The sequence below is a fragment of the Mus caroli genome, unplaced genomic scaffold, assembly GCF_978045245.1.
Source record: "Mus caroli unplaced genomic scaffold, Mus_caroli_1 scaffold_8, whole genome shotgun sequence".
Taxonomy (NCBI): Eukaryota; Metazoa; Chordata; class Mammalia; order Rodentia; family Muridae; genus Mus; species Mus caroli.
The window spans coordinates 3,392,320-3,408,108 of record NW_028227263.1 but is presented as its reverse complement, the minus strand read 5'-3'; the positions used below and the strand labels follow the sequence as shown (position 1 = coordinate 3,408,108).

General features: G+C 52.2%; 1 protein-coding gene across 12 annotated transcripts in view; it reads left to right on the top strand.

Moving 5' to 3' along the window:
* Brsk2 (BR serine/threonine kinase 2) overlaps positions 1–15,789 on the top strand; it is a 52,050-nt gene that overhangs the window by 15,507 nt on the left and 20,754 nt on the right. For 11 of the 12 annotated variants that reach the window (XR_015047788.1, XR_015047787.1, XR_015047786.1 and 8 more), the window contains exons 2-3: positions 13,902–13,996; positions 15,343–15,428. Coding sequence is in view for 9 of the 12 variants with exons in the window: in XM_021166181.3 (XP_021021840.1) it covers positions 13,902–13,996; positions 15,343–15,428 (181 nt within the window). In the remaining 3 variants the exon portion in view is untranslated. Of the gene's footprint in view, positions 1–13,901; positions 13,997–15,342; positions 15,433–15,789 lie in introns of all 12 variants that reach the window. The other variant, XM_029480032.2, reaches the window with a different exon arrangement.

Sequence of the window (15,789 nt, the reverse complement as noted above, 5' to 3'; positions counted from 1 at the left end):
CACACTGGACAGCAAGTCTCAGGCAGCCCCTGCTGTTGGCTGCTCTGGGTCCTGGACAGTTCTAAGTCCCCAAGGTTAAGCAACAGTGGGTGCTGGACGTCTCCTCTGCTCTCTGGGCCATTGGAAATTTTGTGAGTAGTAGACACAGAAAGAAGAAGCCATATTCTCTGACTCTGGGGGCTGGTTACCGACCTAGGAACAGTCCATGGGCTCCAGCCAGGATGTCCCTGAGCACCTCTTCTTTGGGCTGTCAGTAGGCAAGGGCACAGCAAGGAAGCTGGCTCCATGACCAGGGAAGTGACTGGGGTACAGTGGGGGGTCAGAACTTAGCCCCAACTAAAGGAGACAAGAAGGAAAAGGGAGCCTTGGATGCTCCTGCCTATCTGCTTCTGTCACCATGGCAACAGATGGAGGTTTGAAAGAAAAGAAGGAGGACTCTATATGAGGTGACTGGGATTCGGAAGCAGGGATCCTTCAAGGATCATTCAAGGGGGAGGAATATAGCCTCAGGCCCTCTTCCGAGGCCATTGACCCCAAGACTTGTGAGTGGGCTTTGCAGTAGTGCTGGGTCTTCCTTTTAAGACGCCTACCCCCCTCCCCCCAGCCTGGCTCCTGGGGTAGAATGGCAGATAGGCTGGGAAGGGTTTCATGTCCCCAGCTGGATATTTGGTTGAAGTAAACAGCAGGAAGGAGAGCTTGACATTGGGCATGGCTCTGTCTCCTCCAACCTGAAGCCAGGGGAAAAAGCCTTCCTGGGACAACAGTCTCACCACATTGATGGTCATGCCCAAGGCGTCTCTGAACCCTTTCTCTCCTCTTCCCCAGAGAACTTCCTGGTCTGACCTGGCAGGTAGAACTAAGCTATGGAGTTCCACCTGGCTGTCCTCTCAGGCTCAGCCTTCACTCAGTACTCTGACCTCTTCGAAGGCAGTCTGAGAGTAGGTCTGCAGGTTCAGCAACCCTGCGTGGGACATTAAACATTAAAGCCTGTTCATATTGGTTCATGAGGAGATAAGAATGAAATTTGGCCTTCTTAGTGGGCCTAAGCCAATGCCTGCGAAAACAGTGGAAACTTTCACCGTGGGGAGGAGAGCAGCCTTAGCCAGCTGTTGCATTCCCAAGTGCTGTGGGAGCTGAGGCCTTGGGTCTGGTGCCACCCACTGTGGAGGAGATCAGCAGTAACTATAAGCCTGGACTAGATATAACTATAAGGAGCAACTTGCCAACCTGGCTTGGCTTTAGGAATCCCTACCTGCCTTTCCTTGGGAGTGAAGCCTTTAGTCCCCAGCATGCCAGTCCTGCTGCATCTTCCCTGACAGCAGCCAGTGGACTGGGTTACTGGTTCTTCAGATGAGGCCTAGTAGCAAGGGAGTAGTCACCTCAGTCAATACAAGGGGGGTGGGGAGGGAATAAAGAGGAAGGGACTGGTGTCAGTGGGAAGACCTTTCCTCAATTGGAGACAGTGGTAGGGATCCCGTGGTAGTTTCTACCCCAGGTAAAACATTGATCACCTGCCTGTGTAGGCTTTGAGGCCCAGACTACACAGTGATAGAGTGTCCTACCATATTTGTGGAGCCCAGAGCACCACCATGTGGCTTGCACTCTCCAGAGTCAGGATCAGGACAGGATCTCCTTGGGTCCCAAACAGAGCAAAGGATAGGATATAAGATCAGCTGGCAGCCACTGCATGCACCTCCACTACATGCCTCTCCCTGTCTGCTATAAGCCTGGTGGTCCACCCAGGCCTCCCAAGGAGGATAGTAGGGTAGGTATTCGTCTCATAGCTACCCAACTCACACGAAGGCTGGAACCAGTTGGCCTATGGGTACCTTTAGTGGCCCTGTACTGCACTGTGGTCAGTGCTCTCTCCCAGCTCTAGTCTACTACCTTCAGATGACTTTGGTAGGGCACGATCCAGGTAAGTACATGACAAGCCCATCACCCTCCCTATTAATCCAGGGAATTTTGCTCTGCCCAGGTCCTGCATTCTGATCCGACCTCCAAGGCCCCTGCAATAGTGGTTCCTGTGAATGGGAGAGGGTGCTGAGGGGAGATAGACCACCTCAAGCAGCTATGAGTTCCTATAGAAGCAGTATAGAAGGATTTGGGTTCAAATGGGTCACTTTAGCCTGTGGGGAGCCCTGACACTTGTGTCGGAAGGGAAGAGTGACCCTGTCCTCAGATATGTTGGGTAATGAAGGATGATATTTCCTGCTTCTGTGAAAGGTACCAGGTCTTCTTCTCTCTGCCCAGGACCCAGAATCTGGGCCAAGCAAAGAGGAGGGAAAGGCAGCTGCCATGGGGCCTGGGTGTTGAGACCCCTCTAGCCCCAAGCCTTTGTCTCTTAATTCCCAGGAAGTCACTGCACAGGCACATACAAGCATGGACTTCCTGTCCTGGGCTAGCAGTGGAAAGTGGCACTGGCTGCCTTGTAAGCCCCATGTCCCCTTGCAGGGGGAACCTGTTGGCTTTGCCAGACTTGAGATCGCAAGAGTGATACAGGCTAGCTTCGGAGTTCACCGAAGCCCCTGGCCTGATACGGAGGTCAGCTAGGTGTCCTCTGCTGCCCATTCCTGCCATTTTCTGATTGGAAAGGGAATGCATAGAGGGTCCTCTGGGCCCTGGTGTGGGAAGAGCCCTCTGTTGGAAATAGCCATTATTAGGGCCTATTTAGAGAAGTGGGAGAGAGGCAGAGGGGTAATCTCTCCCCAAGGTAAGGAATCAAAATGGGGTTCTTGGCCACTTGGTGCAATGTTCCCATTATATGGATCAATTTAATTTCACTGTTTCCTGTTATTAGAAGGCAGGATAATGGGGCAAGTGGGGTGAGGGGAGTCATGGTCAGCCAGGGTGTAGTGAGAGACCCATGGGAAGGACACTGCTTTCTGCATCGTGGGTCTGGGCTGAGACATGATTTTTATAGGGTTGGGAGGTCAGGGGCTGGAAGCCTATCGAGTTGTTTTTAATCTGACACTGTGGATGCTTTATATCCACAATGTGGTTCATTCACATTTCACCTTGTTTCCTGCTTTTGTGTTTCCTGGAGTTCTAAGTTGCCCCCTTTTCCCTTTTGGTGGCATTGTTTACGTTTTATAAGCTTGATTTTATAAACTCCATTTTCATGCAACTGTCCCCTGCTTCATTGCCTGTATTGGGAAGGCCTCTTAGGAGCAGTCTCTTTCCTCTAGCTTCTCTGTGGCCTCCTTACCCTCACCTGACTGGCCTGATGGGTAAAATGCCTCTGGCCACTCCTGGCCAAAAGTGACATCCTCTCCGATTTGTTCAAAGCCTGTCCCTGGAGGCCTGGTACTTAGTATCTAAGCTCCCCCCTCCCCCAAGGCTGCCTTTGAGCATTGGGGATGACTCCTGGCTTGAACCCTTCCTGGGCCTCTTCCTTGGTGAGCTCCTAGCCACCTTTCAGTGGGAGATGAGATGAACAAGTTCAGAGTTATTGGTACTTCAAATATGGAGTCTTCATATTTGATGTTTACCACTAAGAAAGGAAACCAGGTGATGCCTCCCACCCCCAGCAAGACTGGAGGGACTTAGGTCCTGCTAGACCAGGCAACAGTGGAGCCAAGTTCCCAGTCCTCCTTACCTATCCCTGAGCTGCATAAATAACTTCACCCTGTCTGGTAAGAGACTTGGGATACAGGATAGCAAGGTCACTTGAGGATGCTGCTGCTCTCCTCTTCTGCAGCCCTTCCCTTTCTGGGTTAGAGGCTCCTTTAGTGGGCACTGACCTGGGGTTAGATTTTGCCTATTTGTGTGATAGGCAGGGGAGAGTCGGGGCGCCTAGAAGCAGCCAAAGGACTGCAGGCATGTGAAATAGTTCAGGGCTTAATTAATTTAATTTGAGAGATCCTTTTCGGAGTGTGAACAGTCGTCTCCCTAGAGGCATGCGCCTCCCCTGGCGCACTGGTGGGCATCCTCAGGATCTTTGTGGAGGAGCTTGGCCTGCACCCTGTCTTAGCTTCCCCCGGCACTGGGGAATCCTGACTACAGCCAGGGCTTGGAAACATGAGTTCCTGAGCTGTGGGGGTGAGAGCTGTGGGGGTGAAGGCTGAGAGGTGAGTGGCTGGGGAGGCCGCTGCGGCACCCACAGCTGTGTGGTTGCTGAGAACATGAACACTTTGATGTCTGCAACTTCAAAGTCTCCGCAGCCCAGCTGAGGGAGAGGCTTGCTCCAAGCCAGTTTGCCTTTAAAGCTACCCACTGGGTCTGAGCACCCCCAACCCGGGAGCCAAATTCCCTCCCCTGTGTGTGCCCCAGGCATTCTGATTCCCCTGCCCACCGGCCTTGATTTCCAGCCTGATGGGATCTTTCATCAGGATCAGGAGGAAAAGGCGAGTCAGGGCTTGGTGGGAGGAAATCCAAGGGCCTTTCTGGGTCAAAAGCCAGTCTCTCTCTCCAAAGCATTCTCAGCAGGCAGAGGGAGGGTCAGCTTCTAAAGATCTGAAACCTGAAGCCCTACCAGACTTGGGCTCTGGAGACTTAGGGGCTTCTGGTGCCTTGGGAACACTGACAGCCAGCTTCCAAGGACACCCCCAGCTCACCCCCTAGCAAGACTCTGCTCTCCCAAGCTGCTCAGCTTTGTGTGGTAGGAGGCCTCTCTACCTGGCAGCTGCACTGTGCTGTGTTGCTGGTAGCTGTCCATGGTGTCAAAGAGCTCTCATGACCCCAAGATTCTTGAGTCTCTTATGTTCCCACTCGCCCTGACCCTGGACTGTCTGCCCAGTGTGGTTGACTGTAGATAAACAGTATGGTCCCTCTGGCTTCTCTCAGTGTGATCATCCATTTGTTCAGGCATGATAGACACTCTGAGCTTGGACTGAGAGGTAGTGCTCGTGACACCATCCAGCTGAAAGCCTTCACTGCTGGTGCTGTGGCCGGAAAATGCAGCCTGAAGTCTTGTGAACCCAGATTTCAGACCATGTGACCCCAGGCCTTGAGCCTGCTTCCCCTTCTAAGAAAAAGAACAGAGATTTGTGGTCACTGAGGAAGGTGGATGTGAGCCTCGTTCTGGTCATACGGAGGCATTGCTGGACACCTGCTCAGATTACTATTCTGTCCTCCATGCCCAAGGATGCTGATAGGACTCAGTGCCTCTGGCCAGTGTAGGTTGTATTTGCTGGTAGCAGTTATGGTGCAGTGAGCAATGAGGTCTTTGTGAACAAGCCTTTGTGGAGACATGACCAGTTTGTGATGAAGAACATTCGTGTGTGTGCGCATGTGTGTGTGTGCGTGTGTGTGTGTGTGTTGAAATGTCATGTGTTAGCTCCTTGGGCCTCCAACTGAATTCAGTATGAGAGGATGTATGGTTTCACACTGCAGGGTAGGTAGTCTTTGAAGTTGTGGGAAATTTCTTCTGACTTTTCAGTGTTGGGCAATGCTAATAGTCTTTGGTACCCCCAAATCCAGCTGACCTGACACTGGGATATTTAGCTGATTAATCACATGCAAAAGCATTTTACCAAGTAGGTCATCATCTATTCCCTATATGTCCCATTTGAGGCTTGGCACCCAAGATGGGTGCAGGTATCAACAATAAGTACCTGCCGACTCTGTCTATACTAAATCTATCAACTCCATACCCCTGGGTTGCCTCCTACCCTGAGTTTCCCAGCACCAGGTGAGTCTCAGTGTAGGGCAGGAGTCGGGAGGATTAGGCAGGGAGGAGGTGCTCCTGGGGGTAGCCTCCAGCTCACCCTCAGAACCCTGCCTTCCAAGGAGGTAATGGAGGAGCCATGGAGTCCTCCAATGAGATGTGGTAGGATGGGGAGCCCATTGACTAGAGTGGGGACCCAGCAGTGGGAACTTTGCCAGCAGGTAAATGGGGAGAGACATACAGAAGCCCCAGAATCAGACTTCTTGGTATCGAGCAAGGGCAAGAAATGGCCAAGCCCCTGGTGCCTTGCCCTTCTCCAGTGTCCATGCTGACTGCCTATGTCCCTCTTCCTCTGCCCACCACCTTCTGTCCTGACCTAAGAGGCCCAAGCTTTGGACCTGCTAGGATTAGTGAGCAGCGTGGACCCTTGTTACACTGGGAGTGCTTAGACTATGGGACTTTCATCAGGAAGGATTCTGGGGCTGTGGTCAGGGCTAGGGATGTGATCTGGAGCTAAGCAGGCTGATGCCTTTGAGTCTTGCCTTCTGTTGCTCAAGACGAGCTCAGCCTTGTCCTCCTTGGCCTGACAAGGGGGAGGAGGGGAAGTAGTTTAGAGACCACATGGTAAATGGGATTGTATCTGGCCGGGGTACTGCTGCAGTGAATGGGTACTATATGCCTGTCTGTCTGTCTGTCCTAGCATCATCTGGAGGCCTTTAAAGACTGAACGTTCATCGCTGACTTTTGAATGGCCTAGGGTGGCAAACACCATCATCTTCCGGTTTCTGGCATCAGGAACTTGGGGCAGCTTAGCAGTGGCTTGGCTTAGCTGTGGTCATGGTTTAGTAGTGGTTCGGGCTTAGTAGTGGCCTTGGCTTAGCTGCGGTCCCAGCTTGACTACAGTCATGGCTTAGCTGTGGCCCCGCCTTAGCTCTGATCCTAGCTTAGCTGTAGTCTTGCTTTAGCTCATGGTCTGATAAGGTCTAGCTGGTACATTGTTGGGAGGTAAGGTCACTCCCATTGCTCAGGGCCAGAGAACTGCTGTACAAAAACTTCACTCCTTTGCATCCCCCTAACAGTGCCCATGTTTCTGGGGCCCATGGTCAGGATGCAGCTCCAACAGGCTGACTTGTTGGGGTCCTTGGGGAGGTCTGCTGGAACAGTGACTGAGAGGTTGGAAGCGATAAAGCCAGGAAGGTTAGCCCACAGGGCATAAGTTGGCTACTCATGCCCAAGGGTCCCGCCTCTTCATCTTGTCTTACCAGCATGGTGAACCAGGAGCTGGATGGTTGCTGCCTCCTGGCCTAGGATGTGTGGTCTCACACTGCAGGGTAGGTAGTCCTTGAGGTTGTGGGAAATTTCTTCTGACTTCTTTTCAGTGTTGGGCAATGCTAGTAGTCTTTGGTACCCCTAGATCCAACTGACCTCACACTGGGATATCATACATCCTCCCCAATTCTGGCGGCAGCTTATTTTTTTAGGAAATCCATGGGAACCCAGCCAGCTCTGTGCACCAGTGATCTCCTGCCTACCCTCCCCTCCTGCCCCTGCTTGCCCCACCCCCCACTGTGTGTGTGTGTGTGGGGGGGAGGATGTGACTTGTAGTGACAACTGAGACCACTGTGAGGCTGCTGGCCCCAGCTCTCTGGGCAGAGCTTGTGGAGTTCTGTCAGGACATTCAAGGACAGTTGTGGGCTAGCAGGTATGGTTTATCTACTCTCTGCTCTCAGTGAGACTCTGTGTCTGATGTAGAACACACGCCCCCTTCTGGCGAGGGTGGGGACTCATTTTCAGGTGTCTGCCCTGCATCTTACCAGATGCTTCCTCAAGGACTAACCTGCTGCTGTCATGGGCAGCCTGGGCTCTGCATTGTGATCTATTTTCCCAGGATGGGGCCACCTCCTGCCAAGCCCACACAGGCTGGCTGTGAGTCCCATCTGTCACCTCAGGGAAATGGGAGCCACTGCCCCTTCACACACCCACAGTGCTGCCTACAGAGAACTGGAGGAAAATAGGTCATTGTGTGCTACAGTGGTTGCCCTGGAAGCTGAGCCATCCAGGGGAGAGGCAGGAGTCTTTGGATAAGATACGCTTGGTCCCTAAGGTAGAGTGGTCACTTATAGGGGAAGTACAGGTGACTCTTGAAACATTTTTCTCTTGAGTACTAGTCTCAAGTCAGATGCCATCTGCTGGGCTCAACAGGAACTGGGGGTGGTGCACTCATCAGCTGACTGGAGCCAGCATTCAGGTGCATCCTGCCTGGTGATAAGCCTTCCTCCTCAAAAGCCGCAGAGGAGGCTGCTGCCAGCCACTCACACACTGCACCCAAGCACTAGCTGACTGCGCAGGACCCTGGCCCCCAAAGCTACCACAGGCCGAGCCCCAATGCCCCGGCCTACTGCATTCAGCACCAAGGACAGCAGTCCGGATCAGGCCTGCTAATACAGCTAGGAGGCATCTGAGGCTCGCTAGCTCTCTTCCATCCTCTGTTTTATTGCTGCATCTGACTGCTGGCACTCTGCCCTAGGCAGAACTGACTCCTTTCTACTCTCTGGACCAACCCTGGCCAGAACAGGAGTTGGGAGAAGCCAAGTGGATCCCCAGGGTGACCTCTGGTAGACAGATGAGCAACCTCATGGGCAAGGCAGGTGCACCCAAGTATATGCAGACACATATACCTTGGGTCACAGAGAAGGTACTCCCTCACACCTGGAATTCCTGAATTCCAGTGGGGAGCTGAGCGCACCAGTGACAAGGCTCAGGAGCAGCCAGGGAGGGGCCTAGGCAGATTATCCACTGGACTCTGTGAGGATTGGAAAGGGGTGAACCTGAGAGTGGCTGACTAGAGATGGCCTAAGAGGGAGACTTGGCCCAGGTCTCATTGGACCTGGCTCCTGGGAGCCCCTGACTAAGGTGCTGCCTTTCCTTTGCATTGGTTCCATAGTTGTGGGACAAGGCTCATGGGGACAGCCTGAGTTACACAGCTACTACATTGCTGGTGTCTGTATAGCCATTCCCCACCTGAGTACCAGTGTACAAGGTTCTAAGAAGTCTGTATTATGTGGAGTGATCTGGGAGTCTGTGGGGCTCATTCCTCCCTGTCCAGCCTGGTTTTGGACCATGACATTGAGTGGTGCATCTGTTAACACCTGGGAGTTCAGGCTCTGGGCTTCATGAACTCTGGGTTCCCATCTGCACAGGGTAGGCAGTCTTATAACTTAGTCAGGCCCGTACTGAGGTCTATATGCAGCAAACACATAGGGTCTGTCTGCTTGTCATGTCACTGGCAGGAGGGGAGGCAGAACAGTGTGAGTGGGAAGGCCTGGGGTGACCTCTGTAGGAAGGGTTAATGGTCACTGATCCTCTTAGGCTGCTGCAGACAATCTTAGCTTTGTTGGAAGAGTGACTTGGAGAGACCAGTGTCCTTCATTGAGGGAAGTTGGGACTGGTGAGCTCAGCCCTAAGCCTGGATCTGTTGAGGGTAGGGTACACCAGAAGACCCTGGGACACTGGAAGCTTGAGGGCTTGAAAAATATGAGTGCAAGTGGGCATAGCCCACACCTCCCTGGTAATGTGGGGGGGTGGTCCACAGTCTTAAGAGGTGGCACTGGGTGACCTGGGGTGCCCTGGCCAGGTGTAGGAAGACCAAGGGAAGAATCGGCAACAGGAGGTTCTTGGTGGATGGTGGTCTCCCAGCTGACATGATGCCTCTGCAGGAATATTGTGCTTGGGATCCAGTGGAGTGTGTCATGCAGCCCCGAGCTCTGCCTGCTAGTCACTTCGAGCTGGACAGCAGTTGTGAGACATGCAGGCATATGCTGCATCTATGGCTGATGCTGCCGCCCAAGTGGACACTGTATATCTCAGGACAGGACATCTCTGGACTGCCACCTCTACCCCTCCAGTCCATGGCCATGCCTGAGGTGCTAGAGGCTACAAAAAGCCCTCCTCAATGCTGGTATTGCTGCCTACCTAGGGTATACTGCCCAGACCACAGAGCAGCAGCAGACCATCCTGATGTGCTATCAATGGACAATGGGAACAGAGCTCTCTGACCTTTGCACTCAGGATCCCCAGGGCTCAAAGAACACCAAGTAGGGTGTTCAGAAGGACTGTAACCCATAACAGGCCAGCAGTGGCAGGGCAGAAGGGAAGAGGCACTGATTCCTAGTCTGTGTCCAGTGCCCCAGGGCACTTGGCCATCAGCCAAGGACTCCTGTTTATAGGGAGCCAAATCTGCCTCTCAGATGGTGGCTCTATCCTCTTGCATCCCCACTGCCCAAAGTTATCCTTGGGGTATTTTTGTAGAGCACCTGGCTCACCTTTGATCCACTATTAGGCTCATTCCTTACTCTCCCTGACTGAGGCAGTGATCCTTTGGGATCAACTAGTGGGATCAACACTTGGCAGAGCAGTGTGCCAAGCTACTACATCTCACCCTCTAGAAAGTGCCCAGCCCACATGGCAGTGCCTTGCCCCAGTTCTGTGTATCTGGGTGGAGGACAGGTGTTATTTAGAAGGTCATTCTGTTGTCCTCACTCTGGCACACTACTCACTCTCTACCTGTAGTGAGGGTCACTATGGCTCAGAACTCAGACATCCTATGCTCCATGGGTAGGTGGGGGCCTACCTGATGTCTGAGTTGGACAGCTATAGTTGCTCACCTACCTACCACCTCTGATTCTCTAGTCAGGCTCAGAAGCCCCAGGTGCTTATGGGTGGGAGTAGCCCTGGAAGGACCTGGAGCCTTGACATTCATGTCAGAGTTACCTCTGGGGGCCTGGGGCCCCTCCTTAGAGGCATAGAAGCCCCAGTACCTTTGAGCCTGCTGCTGCCCCATACAGAAGCAGTACACAGTTGGAGCTGGTGGCTCCGCATGCTTCCAGCTCAGCCCCACCCTGGCACGGCCCCATGTAATTATCTGTGACATGGTATACTTTACCCTTCCATGTGAGGCTGCATCTGTGTAAATACAATAATTAGAGATAAAATCACAATTGGAAAATAAGCCCTAGCGAGTTAGAGGGCTGGGTAATGAGGGGTGATTGTGGGCTTCCCGCCAGAAAGCCGCCTGTCTCTGAGGCTGCAGGCCAAGTGGCAGGGCTCCTTAGGGCATACTCCCCACTCCCTGTCAAACAGAATGGGCAAAACTTCTCATAACCCAGATGTCTAACATCAGAGGACCTCCATTGCCCCCTATTCCTGAGGCAGGATCCCATTTTACCACATGGAGGTAGGGAAGGAGTGGCCTAGAATAGCAGGAGAGCTTTACCAAGGAGAATTGCCAGGCTGGGCTATGTGAGGTATGTAGGAATGTTCGAGGTACATTGATGGGAAATGGCCCTCTGTGCATACTGGAAACAAGTGGAAGAAGGTGAAGGGAGGGGTCTAGGTGGCTCCCTGCACCTTAGCCATGCTGTGTCCAGAGCCACTCATTCTCTTGAGCAGGGGCCATGATCCTCTGTTCCCAGGAAGGCTCTAGAAAAGGCTTGTGCGCAGGATACCTTGTTCTGGTGTCCCTCTGTCTTTTTGGCTTTTTAGAAGCCAGATAGGTAGATGCCATAACCCCAGTTCCCCTCACCTCTAAGGTGGGGCACAAGGCAGTGCCTGATATGCTCGAAGTCACACTGGATGAAGAAGACAGCATTGTTTTCTGAGTATCTGATGTCTAGGAAATTGTCCCATGGCTGCTGGTAGCCTACCCCAGTTTCATACCATTCACTCCCAGTTCCTGAGGCAGGACATTTTTCTATGTGCCTCTTTATGCCTGAGATCATGTACAGGCTGCAGAATATACATGAGAATGAATACATGTGGGATTGAGGGTGGAGTATGTGTGCACATCCATGAGAGGATGAGTACATGGGGCATGCACATAGGTGAGATGTGAGCATTCTGATGTATGTGCACATACATATGAGGTGAATGTGTATGCCACTGGTTTGTGAGAGTGCATAGGCATGCAGATAGTATGTAAGTGGATATGCCTAAGTGCATTGTTGGGGTATGCACACATCCTTGTAAGGGTGAGTATGCCTATAGTGTGAACATGTCCCATCTCTGCCAGGGCCCAGCATGTCCTGGAAGGCCAGTCAATAAGCAGCTCATGGTTTGGCTGCACTATTGGTTTAATGGCTACTAGGTATGCTTGCCTGCTGAGCTGCGCTGACATATGGAATTCTTCATGTTCCTGCCAAGGAGCTCCAGTGTTCCTTGTTCCTCATCTGCTGAGACACAGTCAGCTAAAAGGCTGGGCCTACCTGCCTGGAACACATCTGAGGATGCTCGCCATGCCTCTTCCTACCTGCCAGCCCTGCTCTTATGCCATCCTTGGGAAGAACCTGGGTTTTTGCTCTCTGCAATCTCCTGAGGGGACACATTGTTTCTGGGTGCTCTCATCTCCTGCTTTGCCCTTGTGGCAGTATCCTTATGTAACTGGGTCTTATGGGTGTGTAGGAGCTCCTCCTGGGCCAGAGGCTTCTATCACTTGTCATTCTGTCCTTACCCATTTCTTTTGTACCTACAGTCTCATTTCATGAACTGGATGGTTTTACTAACTCTTATGAACCTTCTCACCAAGTGCAGATGGACTTGTGTCTTAGTGCCTTGGCCAGTGCCACAGCCCATGTGGTTGTTGAATTATGGACAGTAGATTTCCAGTAGTATCCTTGCCCTCCTGTCCGTCTTTCTCCCAATCTGAGCAGGAATCACGAACATCCACACTGCATCAAAGACAGCCAGCAAGAGGTACCAGAGCCTGTGCCAGGCCTCAGAGATTGCTTCCCTGTCTAAGATGCCCACCGTGGCTACCTCTCAGCTGGGGCTCTCACATGGCAGGCAGCCTGGACTTTCCTCCTTCATTAAAACTCAGCTTTGCACTTAGTTACCCAAGTCCCAGCTCCAACTGGATTCTGAAACCACATCTCTGTTGTGATCTTAATCAAAATGTGAACTGTCTTTCTACACATCTATCTTCTTTATGTTCATTTTTGGCCAATTTGTATAATACTGTCATAAGCATGTGTACATAGATGTGCACATACAGATGCACACACATGCACATACATGTCTGTGTATGTGTATGTGTGTGTGTGTGAGTGGTTGTATGTGCTTTCTTCTCGAGCTGCAATGTCCCTTTGATTTGGTTGTGAATGGATCTTTTGTGGAGGAGGGAGATAGCATCCTATGTTGGAGTTGCTTCTTTTAGCCCTACTCTACCTTTCCACTGATTTGCCTTGCGCTGTTCTCATGTCTTCTGTTGTGCCTCATTCTGCTGGGACAATGTCTGGAGCCACCCTGAGTTGGAAAGAGCAGTGTCTGCCTCATGGCTGGTGATCTTAGCCTAACTTTGATTGGATCGTCATGGATCCCAGAGAGGACCCCTGCTATCTCCTCCAGCCTGCCTAGCACCCATATGCTTTATGCTGGACACTGGAACCTCCTCCAGCTTTAGGCACCAGCCTCAAGCTAGATTCCTCCATGTGGAGCGCATCCAGGGGCTGGGAATGAGAGGGTGCTGGGGCACAGAATGCAACCCCTGTAGAGGTCTACAGCTGAAGGGTTTTGAGTAGGGTTGTGTTGGAGGGCAGAGTGGCTGTGGACCCAGAGCATGTTGCCTCCTCACCTGGGGATGTGCTTGGCTTGGAGGAAGGGCTCTGGTGACCTGGGAAGGGCAGATGTGCATGAAGACCTCAGGTTTCAGGAGAGCTCTGGTTTTGGTGGAATGGCATCTTCCATGAGCCATTCTGATCAGTGAGCAAGGTGATCAATGGCCAGGTTCTGAACAGCTTGGGAATTGCAAATCAGGGTACAGAGCTCCCAAGTGAGGAAGAGGTCCCTGCTATCTAAAATAGTGTCTTAGGGTTTCATTGCTGTGAAGAGACACCATTATCATGGCAACTCTTATAAAGGCAAACATTTAATTGGGGCTGGCTTACAGGTTCAGAGGTTTAGTCCATTATCATCATGGTGGAAAGCATGACAGCATCCAGGCAGACTCGGTGCTGGAGGAGCCAAGAGTTCTACATCTTGATCCGAAGGCAGCCAGAAATCTGTCTCCTGCAGGAAGTCAGAGGAAGGCTCTCTTCCACACAGGGAGGAGCCTAAGCATAGGAGGAGGACTTAAAACCCACCTCCACAGTGACACACTTCCTTCAACAAGGCCATGCCTTCTAATGATACGAGCCATGAGCCATGCCTTCAAACACATGATTCTATAGGGGTCAGACCTATTCAGATGGGTACAGGTGGGCATGATGTGGTGCTGGGGCTGAATCTGGCCTCTCTCCTACAGGCTTGGTGAAGCTGGGAATCCACTGTGTCACTTGCCAGAAGGTCGCCATCAAAATCGTCAACCGTGAGAAGCTCAGTGAGTCGGTGCTGATGAAGGTGAGGCGGTGGGCTGGGGTTAGAAGGGTCACCACCTGGAGGGATGGACCTAGGTTTCTGGGACTAACATGAATGGGCTCTGTCCTATGCTAATGCCAGTTGAACCCGTGGAGTCCTGTCTATTCCTGCTGGAGCAATCCCACGTGGCTCCTGGGATAGTCCATGCTCAGGAACAGTTGCATGTGCCTTGACCCTGTTAGCCTGGAGAACAGGCCCACAATGGACGGTGGTGTTACTGAGGCCAACATGCTGGAGCAGCTGACTGGCTCCCAGTTCTTTGATTAGAATGAGGAAGTACCCCTGGCCTCTGAGACCCCTCTTGTCAGGACCAGACTGCCATGAAGAGGGCTGGATAGGCTCCAGCTCTTGGTGTAGAGAAGCTAAGAGACTTAAGTGGGTGGCAGTTACAAGAGAAGATAACAGCTTAGGTAAAGTGGAGAACTTTTGGCACTGGTGGACTGACCAGTTTTGAACTGGAGACAGATTGGCTGGGTATATTCCACAGTCCAGTGTCCCTGAGATATAGGGCAGGGCTTTAGTACTGTGGACATTGTATACATGGGACCATATGGAGGTGACATATGGGCCAACAATGGGAAGGGCTTTTCTGGAGGAAGGTCTGGAGTTTGGGCTAGTAGTACTTGTTTCCTCCTAATACTGTCCCCTACTGAGTAGTTCCTTTGTGGGACAATGTCAGTCTCTCAACTCCCACTGCCCAATAAGGCCCAGGCTCAGTGAGACTGGGAAGAGGGTAGATCTATAGCTTTGGGGCTTTGGGGATGGTAAGACCTATGAACAGTTAGTACCTGCCCACAGAGTAGTAGCTTCTCCTTGCCAGTAGCTGTGGGGCCAAGGCAGCCAATGGGCAAAGCTGTGCTCATCAAAGTTCTAGACTTAAACTCAGAAACAGATCTGGAGGTGGGAGACACTAGAACAGACGCCATATTTCCTTTCAAAAATGGTGATAGCCTGTAGCCTGTAGAAGAGGAGCCTGAGTTCTTGCACTGGACCTATCACACAGTTCCACACCCTGCATATGCATGCACCTGCAGCCCTCTATATACACAGGCAGCCCCTACACATATACACACAGCAGCAAGCACACTCACCTCCAGCTCTGTCCTGGTCCCTACTGCCAACGGATGCAGAACCCCTGCCCCAAACCCCTGTCCTGGCATTGGCTCTTCCCAGACCTTCTGGGATAGCAAGGTCCAAACTGCAGATATCCCTTCTATGCAGCTCAGCCCCAAATGCAGTGTCACAACCATAGGAGACAATTCGAGTTGCCTGTGCAAGGCCTGAGTGGGCTGTGGTTGGCTGCGGGCAGTGACATGGTTTCTCTGCAGGTGGAGCGAGAGATTGCCATCTTGAAGCTCATCGAGCATCCACATGTACTGAAGCTGCATGACGTCTATGAAAACAAAAAATATTTGTAGGTATTGCTGGGCCTGGAGAGCGGGGGAGGGGGGAGGGGGGATGCAGAGGCCCAGGCCACACATGCACTTGGAGAGCTGGCTGTGTTAGTGTTGCCATCCAGCTGAGGGGCTCTCAGCCCTGACTACAGACCTGTGGCCAGTGTTCCTGGGGGTCTCCAGGCTGTTAACTTGAGGCCAATGCTGAGAAGGACTTCTCTGGAGGAAGATCTGGAGTCTAGGGCTAGTAGTACTTGTTCCCTCCTAATACTGTCCCCTACTGAGTAGTCCCTCTATGGCACTACAGTCTCTCAACTCCCTCTGCCCACTAAGGCCCAGGCTCAGTGAGACTGTGTGGGAAGAGGGTAGATCTATAGCTTC